The sequence below is a fragment of the Malaclemys terrapin genome, chromosome 24, assembly GCF_027887155.1.
Source record: "Malaclemys terrapin pileata isolate rMalTer1 chromosome 24, rMalTer1.hap1, whole genome shotgun sequence".
Lineage (NCBI taxonomy): Eukaryota > Metazoa > Chordata > Testudines > Emydidae > Malaclemys > Malaclemys terrapin.
In genome coordinates this window covers 9,443,607-9,460,138 of record NC_071528.1, presented here as the reverse complement: position 1 = coordinate 9,460,138, position 16,532 = coordinate 9,443,607, and the positions used below count along the sequence as shown (strand labels likewise).

The following is a 16,532-nucleotide window of genomic DNA, read 5'->3' as shown; positions in this document are numbered from 1 at the left end:
GAATAATTTGGTCATTCCGTGTGTATCCATATGAACCAAAACAAAGAGGCTGGTGAAATGTGACCTAAACCTGCTGAGTTTCTGACAGCTCTGTCCAGTAGTCCTGACTCCTAGCCCCTTCTTTAATTTACTGGATAGCGCTCCCTGCCAGTATATGAGCACAGGGACAGGGAAGAACATAAGGCGGTTTGGTTTTCTACTGGCACAAACCCAAAAAATCCTGTGGCACCATCTCCAGGTTCCTGAGCAGTTATGTAGAGGGGCTCTGCAATGTAAGTGAGCGTGCATGTACACACATGATTTAGTGTGGGGAAAACATGCAATGGCTGGTGTGTGTAACTCTATATGTGTGAATGTGAAATTACTGAATTGCTCTCACACTGGGGCAAATTTTACTAATTATTTAATTCTGAGTGTTACTAATTATTCACATACTCCTTTATCTGGAAGTCACTGAAAAGGACTTGTCATACCATATGTTTATTGCCCATAGGAAAGAAGTATTGATTTCTCAGGTCAGTTCTGCTGATGCAGGCTGCTCTGTGTTGCCCTATAGGCCTCATATTATCAAAAAGTGGTGAACCAGAGTCAGATACAAATGATCAAGGCATCTAGCCAGCCTTTAATGAGTATTTGTTTAAGAATTCATACAAAGAGTTTAGCCAAAATTCTAGCATAACGCAGACGCAGCAAGAATCACAAAGAAAAGTGCATTCAAGACAATATAAAGAACTCACAACAATGTAGAGCTTATTTTGAACTCCTTTGAGTTTGGGAAGGTTTTGAAGAGCAGAGCGAGTGACTTCAATTCCCAGGTAAGGACTGATTGTGATCCAAAGGCAGTCTGCCCTTTAGTGCCCACTAACAAGCAGTGCATGCTTTTAAACATGCACCAATGCAAAGGGAAAGCAAAGATCCCTGTTAATGGGACTTCTGAGAATCCTGAAGCCTGCACTCAGAGAGCCAAGTAGGAAAAATACTTCATGGAGACATCACCAGTAACTCACAGTTGAGGTTCCATGGAGATTGGGATTTGAATCAGGAGTTTGTGTAATTTCTGGCTTTGCCTCAGTGTTTGAATAGCAGTAGTATGGGTAGAAACAGACTTTCTAGGATGTTTATTCTTTGAAAAATTATCTATTTTTAAAAAAATAAATATTTGAAAATTGGCCATTTTTGATATTATAGGCAGAGCTGTTTGGCGGGCAAGCCTATTAAATTTGCTGCACACTTCCCATGATAAGACCTTGTTGTTTTGCTTATACGTTTACCAAACTTTAACCATTTCTGCTGAAATTTTCCATACTGGGTATCTGCCTCAGGCTGATTATTTTATTTATTTATTTGCGAAATTTCTGCCAAAACCAGAAGTCTGACAAAGTTACAAAGTGACATGAATTTTGCACTTAAAGCAGGAATCCAGTCAGAACTGCGGCTTGGATCCACATCACCTCTGTTTTCACCCAACATGTTGGGGTGCTGGCGACAGAGTCTTCCCCCCTACTGCAGAGGCCTCAGCCCCAATGCACTGGAGGTGGTAGAAAACTCAGAGATCCAATAGCCATAAGTGTGAAGTGGGGCGCCACAGTCCCTCCTTGCTCATGGCAGGTGGCCCCATATGAGGAAAACCTAAGGGGCCCAGCCCATGTTTTTGCTCTGCCATAGAGGTAAAACCATTAGGGCATACAGGGCGAGGGCTGGCTCTAGTGGGAACGGTGTCTGGCAGGGCCCTGTGTTGTCCACAGCCTTGTGCCCACCAGGGGTCCTCAGAGGCCTCACAGTGCACCCTGTCAGGTTGGCTCAATTCACATTAGGCATCCCAGAAGCCCCAGACCTCTGAGGAGGCCTAATCCCAATGCCAGAAACTTCTGGAGTGAGAAGATGACAGGGCAGACGCATGGAACGCTGCCCGGCTGTGCTGGTGGAGGCCGGGATTTTGTATTAGGTCTGTAACATTTGGGAGTGATTGGTGTCTGTCTGTCTAGGAAGCTCCGCCCCAGGCAACTTGGGGGTCCATCTGTCCGTCGCCTTGTGTCTGACTCTCGATTTGGTGTGTCCATCTGTCTGTCCCTGTGTCTCGCAGGCTGCTCTGTCTATTCTTGTGTCTCCGTGGCTCTGGCCTATCCGTGCTGGGCTCCAGAGGCTGGGAGAGGTGGAAGCCTCTTTGCGACTGGGCAGAAGAAGCAGATTACAGACTCTCTCTCAGTCACTGCATACACTACTTGCATGCCCGGTCTCATTCCAGTTCGGTTACATTTCCTTGGTGTGACAAGCTTTGCACATGTTGACCACGTATGGAAAGTCTCATGCACAGAAATAGGACACATGTGCCCAGGCTTTTACACTCAGAGGGGTGTCCCTGTCCTCACTCTGAGACACTTGCACAAAACTTCCTGTCAGGATAGTTAAGCACTGGAATAAATTGCTTAGGGAGACGGCGGAATCTCCCTCATTGGAGATTTTTAAGAGTAGATTGGACAGACACCTGTCAGGGATGGTCTAGTTAATGCTTGGTCGTGCCTTGAGTGCAGGGGACTGGACTAGAAGACCTCTCATGGTCCTTTCTAGTCCCATGATGTATGATACGCTGTCTCTGGTGCTTCAGGGTTGATGTATCAAAAGCTAGTATTGTTAGTGAGCAGTTAAGGATGCAGGTGAAGTAGTAACATAGCTGCAGATGGAATGCTGTGGTGGTCTATCTGCCATGTATTGCTTAAGGGGAAAGCTATGTTGAAAGTGAATTGTATATTTGGAGCAGAAAGTAGTGAGGTGTCAAGTATCAGGAGGTAGCCGTGTTAGTCTGTATCTACAAAAACAACAAGGAGTCTGGTGGCACCTTAAAGACTAACAGATTTATTTGGGCATAAGCTTTCGTGAGTAAAAACCTCACTTCTTCGGATGCATGAGAAGTGAGGTGTCAGTGGCTGAATCTTGGCCAATTTATGATTTCAGGCAGTCATATTAAACCCAGACAAAGCACAAGCTACGAGGTCAAATTCTGTTTTCCATGACATTGGTGTAAATCTGGAATAATTCCACTGCAGTCAATGGATTTATTCTCAGATTTACACCAAAGTAAATTTAAAAAATTCATAGAAAACAAACAAACAAACAAAAAACAAAGCCCCCACCCCCCAACAGCCAAACACATGAAAAAGGGCACAGGAGAAACCTTTTCATATTTGTTTCTCCAGTTATAGAACAGGTAGAGTTGTAGGAACACATCTCTACGGAGAAGAAACAGAGTTTGGGGTGAAAAAGTGGTCGTGCCTAATAGGCACAATTTTGTGGCAACTTTTCTTAGGGTTGCGAAATATTCCAATAAGACAAACATGCACTTAAGAAACTGTTGCAATCATTGTTGCTAGCTTCTTTTTCAACAGTGGGCATATGTCTTGGAGTGGAGGATTTTTTTTCCAGGAATTCAGAGTTAAGAATGCATTTATTGTGAAACACTGAACATGTATCATAAACATTCATTGCAATCAAAAGACTAGCTTGGATTTTTCACTCCAAACACTGTTAATTACACTCTATTGGACTGTTTGTTTCTGATTCTGGACTGGATTTGATGTTAGAACTAATTCTACCCGGTATAACAAGTCTTGAACAAACCTAAGCTTCCGATTTCTGAAATGAAAAACCGGAACGTATCAGGTGTTCCAAAAGAATTTCCTGGGACACCAAGAAATCATATGGAATAATGGGATTGTGCTGGTACAATTGATCACTTTAAGTAGTTGCAATCCTAGAAACACTTATACACGTGCTTAACTTGACTAATGTGACTAGTCCAATGAATGGCTATGACTATGAAGTCAGTGGGCCTACTCACAGTGCATAAAGTTAAGCAACTCCATAAGTCTTTGCAGGATGGTGGGGAAGCTATGTTTTGACAGGACTGAGCTCTGAGAGTGAAATGTCTTCTGTTCAAGGACTGTGACTTCATACCATCTATAATGTGCTTAGGGCAGTGTTGGCACTATATAAATGATAAATAAGAATAATTAATAATGCTTCTGTCTTGAGAGTTAATAGTAAATAATTGCAGTAATGGTGACGAGAAAATGAACGGTGATAAAACCATTGGAAGTGTGACAGTAGTGAAAATAACAGCCATCGTACTTGGTCATAGTGAAAACGATAATTGTGATAAGTGGTGGTGATAACAGTGATCAAAAGTAGAGCTATTAGCAATGGAAATTATAATAATGCTGTTGCTCAATAGTGATAATAATAGTGATATAGCTATTAATCACAAGTACGCAGTGCACCTGCTGTCCCAGCCTGGCCTGCGTTTGTTTGTGGGTCTCACGCGCTCTATGGTGCTCCTGCCTGCAGGGGGCGTTGGAGCAGCACGTCGCCTGCAGGGTGACTCTCTAGCCGCGGCCTCACTTTCTATGGTGCTGCGGTAGGGACGTTCTCTCACACGCGCATATCTATGGTAGTGGCTTATCCAAAGGGCGGATCTCGCTCCCCCGGGCCGGCAGGGGGCGGAGTGATTCCTGGCTTGACGCTCTAGCCAAGGGGCGTGTGTCCTTCCGCGGGGCTGGCCCGCTTCCGGCCTGGCCAAAGGCGGAAGTGTGCGGCGGGGTGCCATGTAACTTCCGGAGAGGAGCGGGAGGAGGAGGCGCCGCCGCGCGGGGAGCCGGGCTGTGTCCGTCTGTCTGTCTGTCCGTGGAGCTCCGCCAGGGCTGCTGGGGCATCCGCCCGCCCCTGTGTCAGGCGCTGTCTGTCTGTCTGTCCTGAGTCTCAGGCTGTCCCTGTGTCAGGCGCTGTCTGTCCGTCCGTCGGTCGGTCGGTCTGTCCAGGGTCTCAGGCTCGGGTCTGTCTGTCTGTCCTGGGTCTCGGGCTCGCCCTGTCCAGGCTCGGGTCTGTCTGTCTCTGTGTCAGGCTCTGGTCTGTCTGTCGGTCTGTCTGTCCTGAGTCTCAGGCTGTCCGTGTGTCTTGGGTGCCGGTCGGTGCAGGGCTGAGCAGTGCCTGGGTCCCCCCGAGGCTGGGAGAGGAGGCAGCATGTCTGTGGCTGGGCTGAAGAAGCAGTTCTACAAAGCGAGCCAGGTGAGAGACCCAGAGACTGACACCCCTCGCGCTCACATCTACAGCAGGTTATTATAATAATAATAATTAATAATATATGGAGATATACCTATCTCATAGAACTGGAAGGGGCCTTGAAAGGTCATCACCTTCACTAGCAGGACCAATTTTTCCCCCCCGATCCCTAAATGGCCCCCTCAAGGATTGAACCACTGAGCTATCCCTCCCCCCAAGAGAGGCTGCCCTCACCTCTCTTGCATGTCCCCAGTTGTGGCAACGTTGGCTAAGTTTGGGAAGTCTTGTGCACGGAGCCTCAGGGACCTGTGTTGCCAGACTCATATTGACACTCAGAGGTGTTGCCTCTGTTATCAGACACTTGCATGCCTACATGGCCTCCTCCACAGATCCCTTACAGTTGTACCCTCAGAAAGTCTTCCCCCATTGCACCTTCGGACACTTGCACTCACACGGATTCTGGAGCTTCAGGGTTCAGCTAACATGGTGCCCTTTAATTCCTGGCATCACCATTTGCCCCCGTTCAGATTTCTCTGCTGTTGTCCATGTATATGTGTCCAGTACCAGTGCTGATCCCTACCTGAAAATAGACCCTTCTTGAGGGTTGACCCAGTCTCGGAATGGTTTGACACTGCATTGTTTTACCTCAGTTTATTTTTGAGGCTGGCGAGAATGGGCTGAAGTGGAAAGGGAGATAGCTCGAAATTGCAGCTGCGGAGGAGGGGTTGTGACAGCAACGGGAGATATTTCTGAATTAAAAGCTTCAGGTTGGCTGTGGCACTGCCAACTGACTATATACGGCTTCATCTTCCAGGAAAATATCTAGGTTAATGTCTTAAGTGTGCCTGTGCTGAGTGTCTCCACCTTTACTCACAACAGATTGTGCCTTTCTAGTGCATACTGAGTTACCTTTTGTTAATGAGATTTGTTTTGCATTTTGGTGAAAAGGATGCAGGCTCACTGTAATGTTCTCTCTGATATAAACAAAGATGTGCACAGGGAGGCAGCAGGTAAAACAGATGGCTGCTTATTATTCTTGCATCCATTTTTTCTTCCCCCTCAATTCCTACTTGCTTTATAGCCACCATTCCTCTTGGCTTCCATCTGTCTGGTCTCTTCACTGGAAACGAATTTGTTCTGGAAGTGTAGAGAAGGGGTGGAATCAATCACCATGGGATGCAGAAGTCTAATTCAGAAGTTAAATGTTTTTGGTTTAAAAAAGATGAGCTCAATCAAATTAGTGACTTGATCCTATTGTTGTGAAATTGTAGCCGAGATCTGTGTGTGGAAATAAGGATGCAGTTGTTTTTGTGACCCGATTTGTGGCAGGAATGCTGAAGTATTTCCTTGTTTTGAAGGGGGAGGAATGGTGAATAAGAGCTGTCCACTGCCACATTCTACGGTATTGGTATTCTTGGGTTTCCCCCCCTCAGCAAAGAGAAATACTCCATCTTCCTAAATGTGTATGTGTGTAGTTCTTTTCCTGCCAAGTATTGGATGTGGCATATAGGTCCTCTTTAAATTGCATGTCAAATCCACAAGTGAAACAATAAGATGCCAACGTTATCTATTTCTTAGGCTACTCTGTGCTCTTTAGACTTTAATACCATCACCATGACTACTTGTTTATTCTGAACTCAGGAAGGTGATCAGGAAACTGTCCTGTCACCTGAAGTGTCATCTTAATTCCTCCCATATATAAACACTTCTAAAACTCAAATATGCCATGTGTTGCTTAGTGGAAATGAAATGAGTCTTCCACTTGGGCCAGTAAGCGGAGAGGTGTGTGTATGTGTGTGTGTAGTAGTGCTTCTGTATATTTCATTGCTATAAGTGCACCTTTGAAAGGTGCACTGCAAGTAGCGAGTGAGAATTTTCTTATGTCTTGAACTTGTTTTGTAATGGGCAGTTTATTGTGAGTGAATTGCAGTAGTTCTCTGGTCAGCGGGCACAAATACATCTTGAGGTTATTGGAACAGAGAACTCTAAATGGCCTAACTACAAGATGTGCTGCAGTTCTCTGAACATTGAGTTACAAATTAAAAAAAATAAGTCACGTATCTGAAAAGATGGGAAGAAAAAAAAAGTTGGAGGAAGTTGGGAAGACTGTGAAAGGTACCAAGTGGAGTGAAATTCTGGACCAGAAGGTGGGGTTGTAACTAGGAATAACAAGCCCTTGTTGCTGCCCTTTACTAGACCCCAGGTACAGCTGCAGCATAAACTCAGGAAGTTCCCTCTTCCTTGATGATAGCTGGCATCGGGAACTGGAAAAGATTTTGTGGTATGTGAATGTGATGAAATCTGGGTTTTCGGGGTGGGTGTGTGTTTTACAGGAAATGGCAACCTTAAAATTCTGGGAGAAAACCTGTCCAATGTGCAAATTTTTAATGACTGATTAGCCAAATAGTTATTTAAAAACTCTCTCGATAGGACAGGTAAAAACCATGGTACTGAGTTCAAAAATTGTGTGTTCAGGCTTTCATTACAAAGGGATCCTACCCACAAATCAGTGATGGGATCCAAAATTCTCCAAATAAACGAAAGTGAGGCTTGGGATAACTTTCCTGCTTCTCAGGGAATTCACACACTAGTTCTCCCTTGTCCTCTTTGGCTTCTGCTAACCAACCCAGTCAGAGAGGACTTATTAATGCTTCTGAAGTGAACCCTTTTTTAATTTTTTTATTTTTTTTAGCTCATCACTGGAATGCGCCAAGTATCAACAAAATTTTCTTTGGGAAGAGCACCCCTCAGATATCCCTAAACAGTATCTGTTCTCCCCCATTTAAAATGACAGTTGAACACTGTGTGCTTCTCTACCAATAGACTCATTATATTTTCCAGGCACAAAGTGTAAACAAACAGTTCCAGTGAAGCGCAGCTTAATCCAAGTATGTTTGCTAAGTGGTTTTGCCTCCTTTCTTGGTTACCTTTATGAAAAAGAACTTTGCTTAAAAGGAAAAACAAAGGACTAGATTGCTGAAGACTTCACTCCTCCTGACTACTTAAAACAAACTCTTGGATCATGTGCTTTAAGATAGTCCAAGGGGAAAGGTCGGCTGGGAATCGCTTGTTGGAGGATTTCACTGTCATAGATCACTGTGGTGTTTTAAGCAGTGAAAGTTCGTGTCTGAGTCAAAAGCAATGTGTTTCTCAAGACTAACTGCATCACTCTGGAACATGTGATGAAAGCTTTCTTCGGGTGGGACGTATCTAAAATTGAATTGAATTCCCACTTCTCTTTGGTTGGTGGTGGTTTTTTTGTTTCTAATATTTTCAGTTCATTTTATAATACAAGCACTGATCCCAGGTTCTGTGCACTTGTGCGAATGTTAAAGCCTCACAGAATTGAAGTGAGCAATAGCCACAGTGCAGAAACTTGTTGGTGACCTGTCCCTCTCTTTTCGCTTTATTTGAATATTTAGACTGTGTGCAAGGGCATTTTAAAAACCAGGAGATAAGGAGTATGCACAATTGCATCTGGAGTCCTTTTTCACATCTCCCTGCTGCTGCTGCCAAGATTTGGAAACTGATCTAATTCTGGCAAAACCTAGTTTAATTGGAGGCTTGCTGCCAATGTTCACGGCATGGTTGCAGAAGTGAATTGTATGTTTCACAGTGAGGTGGGAGGAAAGGAATCTGTCCTGCACTTCTCTTTTTGAGGACGGACATGGGTAACTGCTCTCAGGTGTTTGAGTTGCTTTGACAATGGCTAAAGCTACAGAGTCTTTCTCTGAGGGGTAGGGACCAATCACACCCATTCTGTTTCCCCTGTCTCGCCCACGTGCACGCACTCACAGTATCCCACCCACTTCTGCTGTGCTCCTGGGGTGAAGGGGCGAGAATAGAAGACGCCACAGGCTGATTAGTTATTTTTGGCTCTCATGGAGGATTTGGATCTTCCACACATGTGGATTTGGCAGTGGCTTTCTTAAAGAGCTGTATTTAATTCCATTTCTGCTGTTAAACAGGGCAAGATGTATGAAGAATTTAAGCTTACAAAGGAATCTAGCAATCCTCTCTCCCTTCAAAAAAACTGCATTGTTGTGCCAGTGAGTGGGGGGATCCTCTCCCTCCCAATGACCGAGGACACGCTGCCAAGTCCTCCTCCAGCTGAGCAAGGCGGTGCTGATGGCCATGAAGAGGACTTGATCCTGCCCCATTGTGTTCCTTAGAGAGGCCTTTGGCTTTTATGTCAGTGATTTGCACTCTTCTTGGGTGAAGCTGCCAGGCTCCCCCGCAGCAGAAAGCAATGGAGTTTGTAGCAAAAAACCCCCAAACCCAATCCAAAACAACCCGTTCTGGCAAAGTGTTGCAGGTGGTGAATAGTTATCCTGTGTGCATGCAGAACAAGTCCTGCTGCTTCATAGTTAAATGTCCCTCTTTTAAAAAAGATGCCAATTTCTCCCTAGAGCGAGAAGAAGAAACAGCCTTGAGATTTCTGTTTGGTTTTGAGTTTCAGCATCTTGATTTGGGAGCAAGCTTGGGAAAATCATTGTTGCGCTCTTTGTGTCAGTCATGGCTCTGATCCAGTCTGGCAATTCCTCAGGTCTTCCTAGGCCAGTATCCTGTCTCTGACAGTGGCTGGGTACCAGATGTTTCACAGGGAGGTGTAAGAGCCCTGCAGTAGGCAGATGGGGTATAATCCACCTCCTGTATAGGTCTCATCCTGCTCTCTAACAGAGATTGGCTTAAACTGTGAAGCATGAAGTTTAATATCCATTCCAAAACTTCTGGTGTCATTAATTAGGATAACTCTTGATATCCTTATAAATATCTAATCCTTGTTGATCTTAAATTAATTCAGACCTGTCCCACATAGCAGGTTTAACTGAGGCCTTGAAAATTGTACTGGTATGATTATGTCAGATGGGGTGTGATTTCTCCCTCCCCTGCCTTTTTTTTTTTTTTTTTTTTTTTTTTTTTTGGTATGGTTATACCGGTACAGGCCCTAGGATGGATGCAGTACGTTCATAGACTATCAGGGTTGGAAGGGATCTCAGGAGGTCATCTAGTCCAACCCCCTGCCCAAAGCCCAGACAGATTTTTGCCCCAGATCCCTAAATGGCCCCTTCAAGGATTGAGCTCACAACCCTGGGTTTAGCAGGCCAATGCTCAATCCACTGAGCTAGGTGGCCTAGTGGCTAGAATGGGCCTTAGAAGACCTGGGTTTTATTCCCAGCTCTGTCACTGGCCTACTGGGTGACCATGGGTAAATCATTTCACTACCCTCTGCCCCACATGTAAAATGGTATAAGGCTAGTGTGACGACCTTTTGTAAGTTACTTTGAGATCTACTGCATAGGAACTAGACATTATCTTCTTATAGCGATACAGGTATCCCCCTTCCCGTATGATGATAGCTGAACTGGTATAATCACCTTTATACCGACAGCACTGAATTGTGGGATGGAAGGTGGTATTGTTAAAGCAGTACAACTTTCTAGTGTGGACAAGGCCTAACACAGTAGTACAAAGTGATGTAAACTACCAGTCTTGTCTATACTAAAGCTCCCATTTCTGCTAAAGCTGATTCAGGTGAACGTGAGGGCTCGTATTTTTATTTATTTATGTTTTCATTAAAATTTCCTTTTGTAGACCTGGCCGTGGCGGAGATAGCAGGCTTGATTCAGTTAGGGGAAACTCCTCATCCCCGCTGTCTGGGGGTAACAGTACTAGATCTTGCTAGCAATAGCTGTTTGCTTCTTTCTTGATTTCAGTCATAGTGTGGGCAGGGCTGTAAACTTCTGTTTAAACGTGACGCCTGCACTGACTGAAGCTGTGACCTTGCACATGCTCAATCCTGCCAGGGCTGATATACTGGGGGCCTTTTTCTAGCTCCTCACTACTGCATTGGGACCCTTCTGTGGGCCCATCTACACAACAAGAGGTCTGTCAGCTGACGTCGCTTTTATAATGGACTCAGCCTAACAAACACTTAACATCTACCTGGACTGAGTCTTCGTATTTCTAAAACAGGCTGGAGACTAGACCAAAATGTCTTTCTTAAACAGGTCTGACATGCTTTGGCCTTGATCAAGCTGACCCCACAAACCTTGCTGAACCTGGCCGCCTTTATAAACTGGCTCAGCAAATAATGGATGATTTTTTCTAGTGCCACTGGACCTTGCTTCTCTATCCTCTAGCCCAGTGGTTCTCAACCTTTTTGATACCAGGGACAGGCTTACTGCCTTCCTAAACTGCCAGGGGGATCTCAGGGACTGGCGCTGGTCCACGAACCAGTCATTGGGATGGGCTAGAGCAGTGCTTCTTGCCCATCCCATCCATGGGAGCTTCTGGATTCCAAACGTCACAGAGGTCCTTGTTGCAACAGCTAACAGTTGAATCAAAAGATAGAATCATAGAATGTCAGGGTTGGAAGGGACCTCAGGAGGTCTAGTCCAACCCCCTGCTCAAAGCAGGACCAATCCCCAGACAGATTTTTGCCCCACAGCCCTAAATGGCCCCCTCAAGGATTGAACTCACAACCCTGGGTTTAAGCAGGCCAATGCTCAAACCAGTGAGCTATCTTAGTAAGAAAGCAGTGCTGCTTGATTTGTGAAATAAAGACATAGCCTCTTCCCGCAGCAGGATTTGGGGAGGAGAGGGGGTTACTACTCCCCCTTTCCTGGTCTGAAATGCAGAGCCCAGCAATCTCTTCCCCCATGTATGAAACGCAAAAGCCATCACCCAAGGGAAGGCGGGGAGCAGTAGGTAGGTCTAACAGTCCCACAACCCTATGGCAGATATTGGCAATCCTGAAAAGTGGCAGGTGTCAGTAACTCCGCTCTCTCTCTCTCTCTCTCTCTCATATACAAGTGCTCTTTCGTGTGGCTGGTGACTGCTTTCATGATCTCTTCCTTTGATAGCAAGAGTTTTTCTTTCAGCGCAGTCCAAGAGCCAGAACAATTCTCTGTAACCTGATGATAGTTCTTCTAGCTGGAAGAGTCAAGCGAGCTCTAGGATCAATTTGCATGCGTGCACCCTCTCCAGCCAGTTGCTAATGAGTCCCAAGAAGTTCCTTCCACTTAATTTGACAACACCAACTCAGCAATGTGGTGGTATGCACTGAAATGCCTGCGAGATGAGGTCTGGTCCCAGGCATGCGGTACAAGGACAGTTTTGTGGCTGGGGGAGAGAATGCAGCTGACGGGGGTGGATAGAATTTCTCCCATTCTCACGCAGGCTGGGCCGGCATTTCCTTGATCTATATACCTGGGGCATGTTCTTCCTCTTGTGGCTTTACACTTGCATCTTCATTTTTTCTTGAAGTTGCTACTTTATAAGATTTATTAAAAATAAATCTGCAGAGCTGTAGCAAGTCACTTCCTTACATTGTCCTTTAGCACTTCTGTCAGAGTAATATTTGTCTTTCTGCTCACTTCCTTCTTTCTGCATACAGAAGCCAGGTGGTGGGTTCCTCTGGAATGTCTGCGGGTGAAACATGCGTCACTTCAGGACTAGCTGCACAACATATGATCCTCTTAGAGAAGGGAGACCGGTTGTTAGCCATGCAATATGCAGGATAACCTTTACATTAAACAACAAACCAAAACAGCTCGCCGTTACCTTACGGTCTCTTTAGATCACTCTGGCAGTACACAGGGGCATTAAAGTGGACGTAAGTGCTGCTCTGGGGCCATAGGGGGGCCTCCCTGGCTATGTAGACGTGGCATAGGACTTTGTGTTATCTTTGCTCAAAACCCCAGCATGCCTAGGGCAAGCTGTGATGAACCAATGTAAGTGAGAGCATCCCAGAGGCTGCCAGAACTCTGCTATGGGTGCCAGGCAGGGCTCTGAAGAACGGATCATTGGCAAAACTCCTGTTGACTTGAATGTGGCCAGGACTTCACCCCAGAAGCATAAAGGTGTCTTAAAGCCACCAAATGCAGGAACCAAGTAACTGAGAATCGGGCACATTGAGTTTAAACTTAACCAGGGCTGAAGATCAGAGGGGCAGGGGGACTGTACTGGGGCCCTGAGCTTGGGGAGTGATGGGGAGAAACATCTGTGTAAATAAAATGAAATGGGAGGAGGTAGGGCCCCAGCAAACGTGATATATCTGGGCCCCAAATTTCTCTTGACAGGCCTGAGCTTGTGTAATAATTTTCAGAGAGACACACATTTTTCAGATGCTCTGGTGTGTTGAAGGCTCTCCAGAGACCATGCAGCACAGGGCAAATGACCAGCGTGGTACCTCCTGCCGGTGTGCTTTAGTCTTGTTCTGCAGGATGGAGTCCAGGGAGTGAGAAGAGGATTCAGTCTCTACGGCTCGCTCAGTATCTGGCCCTTTTGCTGAGACTGCCAATAAGGAGATAGCCAAGGTTGCTTAATGGGAACATCATTTTGCCTCAATCCTTCTTTAGTTCATCAGGATTTTGTAAGAGATCTGGGACCTTCGTCAACCCAAAAAGAGTCGCCAAACATGCGGCTTCTTTTTCCCAGCTGTGCAATGCTAAAATAAAACTGGGGTGCCTGTCTTGGTGTTTTGTGTCACTGGAGCATGTACAATCCCACCCCCAATGAGACTGGAAAACGTTAAGATACCATTGGTTTAAAAATTGCGTTTTCTATTGAAAGGCCACTTTCACTTCCTGCAAACGTTGACCGTGAGGGGTCTTTGGTGACTTGTCTTGTTAATGTTTCAGTGGGAAATTGCCAGTTGATGCTAAGCAGGCATATTTGCACGAAATAAGTGCATAATGAAAGTGATTTTCCATTCATCAAATCATTAAGTTAGGTGGGTGAGTGGACTAGTTGGCAGTGTTGTGATCTGGAAGCCTGTCCTCTAGGACTTGAAGTGTGGAGTGAGTGGTCTCACAAGAGATGAATTTTAAAAAATTGTCATACACAAAGTATTCTAGTTGCAAACAAAATCTAGCAAAACTAAACCACCCTGAAACAAATGTATATAAAATGTGGATTTAAAAAACAATATAAATTGGCAACATGGTCAGTTATGATACTAGCCTGGGAAAAGGAATTACAATATAGTCAGGAATGACTTGAAGAGAGCGTCAGATTCAACAGATATTTTCAAACTGTTCATTTTCAGTGTCAGATTCACTCTAGAGTAAATGGCTCTGAGCAAAAATCAATGTAAGGTCTAAATTGGAAACATGAAAATACTTTGCGAAGCAGACTAGGATTTGCAACAGGAAGATGATTTAAATGGCAAGGTTAGAAAGCCACTGAATGAGAGTATACTCTTTCTCCTATGTGCTTATTTCGGATATAACATTCCATTATGTCCGACCTGGCATGGAAAAGGCGTTCTCTGTAATCATCGCAGCAGAAGGGTTTTTAGAAACAACACTTAGTTCTAACTTAGCTGCCCTTGGAACCATTTGTGGACTTTCCTGTCGTGTTAGTTTCCAATTTTGAAACCATTGGTTCAAATACTTCAATTTTAACTTCCAAACGGTTCTTGGGAGAAGTCGCTTCAAGGCAACCCGGGGTCCACGCTGACCTCAGTAGAGCCGCGTGAGTTTATATGTTCTGACGATCAAGACTGAAAGCAGAATAAGGGCCCAAATTTGTGGTGCACTGAACTCCCCAAGTCCCATCAGAATCAGCAGTGCTCAGCATCAGGCAGGATTGGGCCCCAGTTGTCCCATCCAAAGGGGTGGAGAGCTTGAATTGATGAAGTTAAACATTGTATTATGCTGGCAGCAATGAACATGACTCATGGGGCACATGTTCTATTAATATTAACCCGGACAGGAATCCCCTGCAGTCCTCCAGGTCTGGCTTTCAGCATTAATGTGCTCCTGGGGGACGGAGCCTGGGGAAAACCTGACTTGTTTAAGCATGGGACAGTGTTGTGTCCCATGTATAGCATGACAATCATGTATTACACAGCATGGAACCCAGTATGTTGTTGAGAGGACGTAGAGAGGGACTCTCCTATTCAGCTAATCAGTCTTCGTTATACTTCAGTCGGTCATCCTAGTCCGACACAGAGAGGCACAGAGCTCCTGTGAGGTGCCAGTTGCTATCGCTGGAGATCACTGTTTAAATGATTGATGTGTTTGCTGAGCTGTGTGCATCTGTGGAGGTGGGAGAGTTGGGAAGCACAGAAGCGTTCAGTTCTGTTACACCCATTTCTTCTACAGTGAACTTGGCTGGCAGTGAATTTACCAGTCTGTCCTAGGTAATAATACTTATACAAACATTTGCCATTGCAGCCACCTAAAAAGAGACATTGCTCACGGTATATCTTAATATTATTGCCCATACAATTGGCCCTCTCCTTTCTTGCATCCTTTGTCAGCAATGAAATAGTTAAAATAACACTGTTTCTGTTATCATAGATCAGCATTGACAACCCTACCTCTCTGAGCTATGGTTTCAGCCTGTCTGCAAACTCAGGCCGATGCTGCTGTGTTGGTTGCAATCCCTTCACGTTTTAAAGGTTTCCTTTGAAACCGTAAAGGCCTGGTAGATTTCTTGATCCTAAAAGTGGCAGTTGAGAGAAGTACGAGCTCAGTACCCACAGCTCAGTTCAACACCCTCATCTATGAGTGAGGAAAGTATTATCCCCATTTTACAGATGAGTAGGGATCTACCAAATTCATGGTCCATTTTGGGTAAATTGTATGGTCATAGGATTTAAAAAATCTTGCATTTGATGGTTTCGGATATTTAAATCAGAAATTTCAGTGTGTTGTAACTGGGGGTTCCTGATCCAAAAGGGAAGGGTCGCAAGGCTATTAAAATATATGGAGATATACCTATCTCCTAGAACTGAAAGGTCATGAAGTCCAGCCTTCTGCCTTCATGAGCAGAACCAAGTACTGGTTTTGCTCCAGATCCCTAAGTGGCCGCCTCAAGGATTGAACTCACAACCCTGGGTTTAGCAGGCCAATGCTCAAGCTATCCCTCCGCCCATTGTAGGAGAGTTGCGGTATTGCCATCCTTAGTTCCACGCTGCTGGTGGTGGCGGTGCTGCCTTCAGAGCTGGGTGCCCCGCCAACAGCCGCCCATCTCGGAAGGCAGTGCAGAAGTAAGGGTGGCAGTACTGCGGCCCCCTACAGTAGCCAGATTTCAGGGGGAAGGCCAGATTTCATGGTCTGTGATGCATTTTTCACGGCCGCGAATTTGGTCGGGCCCTACAGATGAGTGAATCCAGAACACAGGAAGGATACACAGCTTGTTCAAAGCCGGAGTGGCAGATCCAAGCATAAAACTTAGGAGTTCTGGTCCTAGTCCTGTTCTCATTTCACTGACAGGGCCACGCCACTCTCCCCTATTTGTAGCTATATAAATGTGTTAAAGTTGAGAACTGTCCTTGTTTTATAAAAGATCAGTAGGTCGTGGGTGAGTGTCAGTGAACTATCGAAAGTGTCAGGAAACAGGAAGGTGCTGGGGGATAGGTTCCTGAATGCAAAGAAAGGAAATACTTCCTCCCATCTCTCCCCACCAACACTTCCCCCCAGGGAAGGAGCAAAATAAGGATGAGATCAGGCAGGCTGGGTTGTGAA

General features: G+C 45.3%; 1 protein-coding gene across 3 annotated transcripts in view; it reads left to right on the top strand.

Annotated features, from left to right (window-relative positions):
• The first annotated feature begins 4,592 nt into the window (after nt 1-4,592).
• SH3GL1 (SH3 domain containing GRB2 like 1, endophilin A2) overlaps nt 4,593-16,532 on the top strand; it is a 48,374-nt gene continuing 36,434 nt past the window's right edge. The window contains exon 1 of one of the 3 annotated variants that reach the window (XM_054013314.1): nt 4,593-5,058. In XM_054013314.1, coding sequence (XP_053869289.1) covers nt 5,014-5,058 — 45 coding nt within the window. In that variant the 5' untranslated portion in view covers nt 4,593-5,013. Of the gene's footprint in view, nt 5,059-5,084; nt 5,106-16,532 lie in introns of those variants that run through there. The other 2 variants (XM_054013315.1, XM_054013316.1) reach the window with 2 other exon arrangements.